Below are 7,379 nucleotides of genomic sequence, written 5' to 3'. Positions count from 1 at the left end.
GGCAGAAAGCTAAGGACCTCTGAAGACATTGAAGATAAACAGGTGACCAGCAGGGATCACTGTGAAGCTGTACCTGGGCCCTCAAAATGGGGAATCTCTCGGCTGGGTGAGCACCACTGGGGGCAGAGGCTGAGCTCCCTCTGCTATCACTGACAAGACTCAGCAGCAGTGCTCTCTCCAGCCTGGCAAAGCCTCCTGAGCAGGGTCCCAGATGTGCTCCCAACAGCTGCTCCCACCATGACCCTCTTGGAGGCCACACAGACGGCATTCCCCTCCTTAGACCTATGTCCTCAGGGTCCTTTCTCAGGGTCCTGCATCAGTGGTCGGGTGGGGTTTGAAAGAGCCAGAAGAGGGGAAAAATTGCATAAACAGCCCCTCTTTCTCCCTGTGGCAGTAGGAGAGATAAGACAAGCCTAGGGCAGCCCAGCCACACTGTGGGACCTCAGCAGGACTGTGTCCACCATGGCCTGGACCCCTCGCCTCCTTGTGCTCCTCACTCACTGCACAGGTAGGGACAGAACTCATAGACCCGGGGAAACCCCCTAGCCTGAGTCAGCTCCTCTGGCATAGATCGTCAAGCAGCTTCACCATGGCCCAAGCCCCATCAGTCATGTGTGTCTGTATTTGCAAGTTTCCTCTCCCAGCCTCTGCTGACTCAGCCACCCTCCCTCTCTGCATCCCTGGGATCATCTGTGAGACTCACCTGCACCCTGAGCAGTGACATCAGTGTCGGAGGAAAAAACATGTGCTAATACCAGCAGAAGCCAGAGAGCCCTCCCAGGTACCTACTATACTACTCCTCGAGTACAAATTTTGGATCTGGGGTCTCCAGCTGCTTCTCTGGATCCAAAGATGCCTCGGCTAATGAAAGCGCTTTCTCATCTCTGGACTGCAGCTTGAGGACAAGGCCAATTATTACTGTATGACTGGGTACAACAGTATTTCTCACAGTGACACAGGCAGATGGGGAAGTGGGACAGAACCCCAAACTGCTCAGGGTCTCTGATGCTGACACTTTTCTATTATTGAAATAACTTTCATGTACACTGACTATACCTGGAGATAACTTCTTGGTCATAATGTCTCTCCTCCCAATTTCCCGTTCAATGTTTCTGAAGATCCAGTAAAACAAAAAATAAAAACAAATAAATAAACAAAATGAAAAAAAACCCCACAATAGTAGTGGAGCTACACCCTGGGGCCCATATGCGATATAAACCAGAGCCCATAAGCTGTCCTTCTTCTCTTGAAAGGAATCATGCCTGTAGGTCCCAGTTTCCTTCTAGTTCAGAGGCCCAGGGACGATGATCTCAGCAGACGGACGGTCTCTCTATGGCATAGACTCTGCTCTTGAAGGTCAGAGCATGGACGTTCTTGCCTCACCATCCCCCAGTCACCTGTGATCAGTGTTAGCTGAGGCTCATGGTGTCCAGGGGTGAGGCACCAAGGTGTAAAATATGTGATGACACAAGTCTAGGAGGAATTCCAGGCACAGGGCTGGCCTGGCACACTAGATGGGCCCCTTTACCCTCAGATGTGATTTCAGGGAGCAGAGGATTAGTCATGGAGAAATTTGGGCCCTGAGGCCAGAACAGCTGTTTGTGGGGTTTGATAGGGTGAATATGATGCTCTACCATTGCTGGAAGAGTGCTGAGCCAACTTCAGGGGAAGTGGGTGAACTAGGTTCCATGAATGTGACTTTCCTACAACTGATCCCACTCAGAACCCATGGAAATTTGTCTGGGTGGGTTTCCATGTGCCTACACAAATGGATTTGGATCCTTCTCTTCACTTGTACCTCATTTGAGCTTTTCAACAAGACACGGTATAGAGGTGGGGCTGTGGAACTTCAGGGAGCAGAAGCTCCCCAATATTTGTCTGGGTAACCTCACCCTGAGAAGTTCTTGAGAGGTCACAGATACCAATAACACCATCTCCTGCCTGGAATAGAAGGGAGACATTGGGAGTTAACATAGCAATTATATCAAGGGTCCAGGCAGAGCCCTTAAGTTTGTGACCTAGGACATTAGTGATCAATCTCAGAGGTTTAGTCTAATTCTCCTTTTTGGGGGTTAGCAACATGGCCTTCTGGTTTGCCTCTGGACTGCAGCCTGAGGATGAGGCTGATTATTATTGTCAAAAGCTGAACAGAAACCCAATGCCGTGCAGAGCTCCAGTCCTATGAAGGAATGAGATAAGGATCTGCCCTTTACTCCCTCTCTTGTTCAGGCCAGTAACAAACACCAGCTCAGGTTTTAGCATCAACTGGTCCTTGTACTACTAAAACCAGAGGGCCTGGATGCTCTCAACTCAGTCTAACTTTGCAAAGTCAGTGGAAAATAAACCTTTCCTTACTGTTTGTCAGTGCAGACAGAATCACTTTGTCTCTAGAAGCAAATATATCCCAATGCACGCTGGATGAAGATGACAAGAAGACATAAGTCTAGTATGTGTGACCTAGGATACCCAGGTTCCTCTCTTTCTGGCATCCTTGGTGTCCCTGAACCTTGCCCAGGTGTTGATGATCATTCCCTGAGCTCAGAATCCTCAGGAAAGCCCAGCGTCTCTCTTTTTTCTGAGATTATGTCCTCGTTGAGCTCCTGAATTCCCAGGTACAGGACAACCCCACCTATTCAAGACCTGCCTTCAGACCCATCGCCTACTCATTTTTCTCCTTTAGTCCCATGATTCTTAATTCTTTCTACTCTGTGATTATGTGTCAGTTATTTGGACACCTAAAGACTACCAACCCAAAGCCCATTATCACAGAGAACCTTAATATTATAGGAACATTTCCAGAAATTACTATTCTTAGTTCAATGTCAGTCCATGGAATATTTAACAAATAATCTTGATTATAACCCAATGTGACTGGAACAGCAGACTATGGAAGCTATTCAGGAGTGGAAGAAAAATATCTACAAAAGGGAGAAGGTTTGTACATACTAGTGCGTCTTTTTATATTAATCTTAGTAACAATGTTGTTGTTTTTAGGTATCATTGAGTCAGTTCTGACTTATAGTAACCCTATGTACAACAGAACGAAACACTGCCCGGTCCTGGGCCATCCTCACAACCATTGTTATGCTTGAGCCTATTGTAGCAGCCACTGTGTCAATCCATCTCATTGAGGGTCTTCCTCTTTTTCACTGACCCTCTACTTTACCAAGCATGATGTCCTTCTCCAGGGAACGATCTTTCCTTATAACATGTCAAAAGTATGTGAGACATAGGCTCTCCATCTTTGCTTCTAAGGAGCGCTCTGGTCCTACTTGTTCTAAGACAGATTTGTTCATTCTTTTGGCAGTCCATGATATATTCAATATTCTTCTCCAACACCACAATTCAAAGGCATCAATTCTTCTTCAGTCTTCTTTATTCATTGTTCAGCTTTCCCATGCGTATGAGGCGATTGAAAATACCATGGCTTGGGTCAGTCGCACGTTAGTCTTCAAGGTGACATCTTTGCCTTTCAACACTTTAAAGAGGTCTTTTGCAGCAGATTTGCCCAATGTAATGGTTGTTTGATTTCTTGACTGCTGTTTCCATGGGTGTTGATTGTGGATCCGAGGAAAATGAAATCCTTGACAACTTCAATCTTTTCTCTGTTTATCGTGATGTGAGGATTTTTGTTTTCTTTATGTTGAGGTGTAAATCATATTGAAAGCTGTGGTCTTTGATCTTCATCAGTAAGTGCTTCAAGTCCTCTTCACTTTCAGCAAGCTAGGTTGTGCCATCTGCATAATGCAGGTTGTTAATGAGTCTTCCTCCAATTCTGATACCCCGTTCTTCTTCACATAGTCCAGCTTCTTGGATTATTTGCTCAGCATACAGATTGAATAGATATGGTGAAAGGATACAACTCAGATATACACATTTCCTGACTTTAAACCACGAAGTATCCCCTTGTTCTGTTGGATCTATGTACAGGTTCCTCATGAGCATAATTAAGTGTTCTGGAATTCCCATTCTTCGCAATGTTATCCATCATTTGTTATGCTCCACACAGTTAAATTCCTTTGTATAGTTAATAAAACACAGGTAAACATCTTTCTCATATTCTCTGCTTTCATCTAGGATCCAGCTGACATCAGCAATTATATATCTGGTTCCAAGTTCTATTCTGGATCTGGCTTGAATTTCTGGTAGTTCCCTGTTGATATACTGCTGCAGCCACTTTAAAATGATCTTTAGCAAAATTTTACTTGTGTGTGATATTAATGATATTATTCAATAATCCCTGCATTTAGTTGGATCACCTTTCTTGGGAATAGGCATAAATATGGATCTCTTCCAGTCAGTTGGCCAGGTACCTGTCTTCCAAGTTTCTTGGCATAAATGAGTAAGCACCTCCAGTGATGCATCTATTTGTTGAAACATCTCAATTGGTATTCCATCAATTCCTGGAGCCTTGTTTTTCTCCATTGTCTTCAGTACACCTTGAACCTCTTCCTTCAGTACCATGGGTCCCTGATCATACGCTACCTCCTGAAATGGTTGAACATCGACCAATTCTTTTTGGTATAGTCACTCTGTGTACTCCTTAGATCTTCTTTTGATGATTCCTGAGGTTTTTTTTTTTTTTTAATATTTTCACCATAGAATCCCTCAATATTGCAACTCGAGGCTTGAATTTTTTTCTTCAGTTCTTTAAGCTTTAGAAATGCCAAGGGTGTTCTTCCCTTTTGGTTTTCTATCTCCAGGTCTTTGCACATGTGATTATAATACTTTACTTTGTCTTCTCTAACCACCCGTTAAAACATCCTGTTCAGCCCTTTTACTTCACCATTTCTTCCTTTTGCTTTAGTTACCCTATATTCAAGAACAAGTTTCAGAGTCTCTTCTGATATCCATTTTGGTCTTTTCTTTCTTTTCTGTCTCTTTAATACCCTCTTGGTTTCTTCATGTGTGATGTCCTTGATGTCATTCCACAACTCATCTGGTCTTCAGTCATTAGTGTTCAATGCATCAAATCTATTCTTGAGATGGTCTCTAAATGCAGGTGGGACACTCTCAAGGTCGTACTTTGGCTCTCGTGGACTTGTTCTAATTTTCTTCAGTTTCAACTTGAACTTGCTTATGAGCCATGGATGGTCCATTCCGCAGTTGGCCCCAGCCTTGTTCTGACTGATGATATTGACCTTAGTAATAATGACTGTTATAAATTAGAATAAGAGAATCCTAAATATACTAGAATAACAAGACAATAATGAATCTCCAGGATAAAAAAGAAGGGTAAATGAAAATCAGAGAAGAAGGGCCAGAGCACACTGTTTCCCGGACAGCACTATATTCTCACAAGAAAGACAGACATCAAAAGCCACAGTCTATACAATGGGGAATGAGGATCTAACAGGAGCCTGTCACAAAAACAATAAGAACATTATCATCATCAACAAGAAAATAAGTCAACCTGTAAGGGTAACCAACATAAAATTACTACCAGGTATGAACCAACGAGGAACCCTAGTGGTGCAGTGATTAAGTGTGCAGCTGCTAATTGAAAGGTTGGAGATTCAAAACTACCAGCCAGCTCCATAGGAGGAAGATGTGGAAATCTGCTTCTGTAAAAATTAGTCTTGGGAACTCTATGGGGGCAGTTCTACTCTCTCCTATAGTGTTGCTATGAGTTGGAATTGACCTACGGCAACAAATTTTTGTTTTGTTTTGTTTTTTGATAAACCAACGGGGTACTCTAAGGGAATTTTAAGCCATGAACTTTATTTAAGGTTGTCCTAGACTGGAATTACCCTAGAAACCTAGTAGAAACAAACTCAAATTTCAGGCAATTCAGAAAAACGTGGTGCAATAAGGACTGTACAATACACCCATATTTAGTAACCTGAAGATCATTAGTAAATTAGAGAAAATATTTCAGCCCCAAACACTATGGAGACAGCTCCCTTAATCATCTGCCCTGGGTAATGACATTAGAGAGATCCATAGGTCAAAGTCAAGAGGCACTTCCAGAAGTGCTGGGTAGTGCCTGAGTGGCTGGAGAGTCTGGGTTCTGAGACCAGCAAGAGACTCTGATGCACTAGTCTTGAAAGGCAAGGTTCTGGGCCAGGCCAGTAAGAATAATACTCTACTCGCTCTCACATACTTGGGCAATCAGTGTCCATATTGAAGTGTAACTCTCCTTCACCTGGGATCGCCCAGGAGCCACATGAGCACTCAGCTCCCACTCACACCCTTGCTTCATATTTCATCCTCCACCCCGCATAAAGTTATTGTCCAGGCCTGATACACCCAGAAAGGGTGAGGACAATCACCTCACAGGAACAAATCTACATAAAGCAACTTAACCAATAAGATTGTCTGAGCAAAGGATAAGTGATACTTGGGGAAGAGTTCACTCAATTCCAACAATGAGGCTTCAGCAAGCAGAGCTCTGAGGGCATCTCCTTCATGGCCACATTCCTCACAGTTCACCCTTCTCACATATTAGAAAGGGAATTTCCATTATAGGACAAGTGAAAGGATAATGAAGGCACATCAGCACTGACTTTTGCACCTGGTACCTGGGTAAGGGTAGTCAGACATCTCGTTCTTCCTACCATCTCTCCTGCTTCCAGTGTTCTGGATTAGACTATTCTGACCCTGCCATCCACAATGACTGGGACTCTTCAAAAAAAAAAAAAGAAAAAATACACACATACAAATATGCATGCATGTATACATACATAATGTACATACCCCAAATCAGTGATCAAATATTTTTTCCTCTAACAAAAGGCCAAGCCAGAAGGCATCATGAGAAAGTTCTATCAAACATACAGAAATTTTTTCCAAAGACTTAAAACAGAAGGAACGGAGGTTAAACTCATTTCTTTGTTTTAATAAAACCATGACTTGCAACCCAACAGGACCAATATAAGATTTCAAAGTTATAGGAAAAGCTCATGTATGAACATAAATGCAAATGTTATCAACCTATTAGGAAGTAGAATCCTTGTTAGATTGCGACAGATTCACCTTAGCAACAGGGAGGATTTGGACTGATCAGGACATTTGTGATGTCTCCGGGGGATGGTTAGCATGGGTTTTGAAGGAGAGCAGATAAAAAAAAAGCAACTGGTCTGACTGCCCTGCCTCACCCCACCCCCATCTGCCACTGTCTTGATCATCTTCCATTCACTCACTCTGTGCCAACCTCACAGACTTCTTTGCTGTTACTTAAGCACATCAAAAGTCCCATTTTTAGGTTTTGTACTCTTTAATTTGTCTTGTTTGGAACATTCTTCTCCTTGACATCCACATGGCTATTTCCCTCAAATCCCCTTTTAAAGCAAGAATACTTTAAACCTTCTGTCTTAAGCTGGGTTCTCTAAAGAAGGAAAACCAGTGCAGCAAATAAATAAAAAAATATATATATGTAT

The 7,379-nt window shown here is 43.0% G+C and overlaps 1 gene segment (V, D, J or C); it reads left to right on the top strand.

The window, feature by feature from the left end:
* The first annotated feature begins 462 nt into the window (after positions 1-462).
* LOC101361900 (immunoglobulin lambda variable 1-40-like) overlaps positions 463-7,379 on the top strand; it is a 16,810-nt gene continuing 9,893 nt past the window's right edge. Inside the window, 1 exon segment of the V gene segment in view lies at positions 463-508. Within this exon segment, the coding sequence occupies positions 463-508 (46 nt within the window).

Source organism: Trichechus manatus, unplaced genomic scaffold (genome assembly GCF_000243295.1).
Source record: "Trichechus manatus latirostris isolate Lorelei unplaced genomic scaffold, TriManLat1.0 scaffold00157, whole genome shotgun sequence".
Taxonomy (NCBI): Eukaryota; Metazoa; Chordata; class Mammalia; order Sirenia; family Trichechidae; genus Trichechus; species Trichechus manatus.
This window is presented reverse-complemented; position numbering and strand designations above follow the sequence as displayed.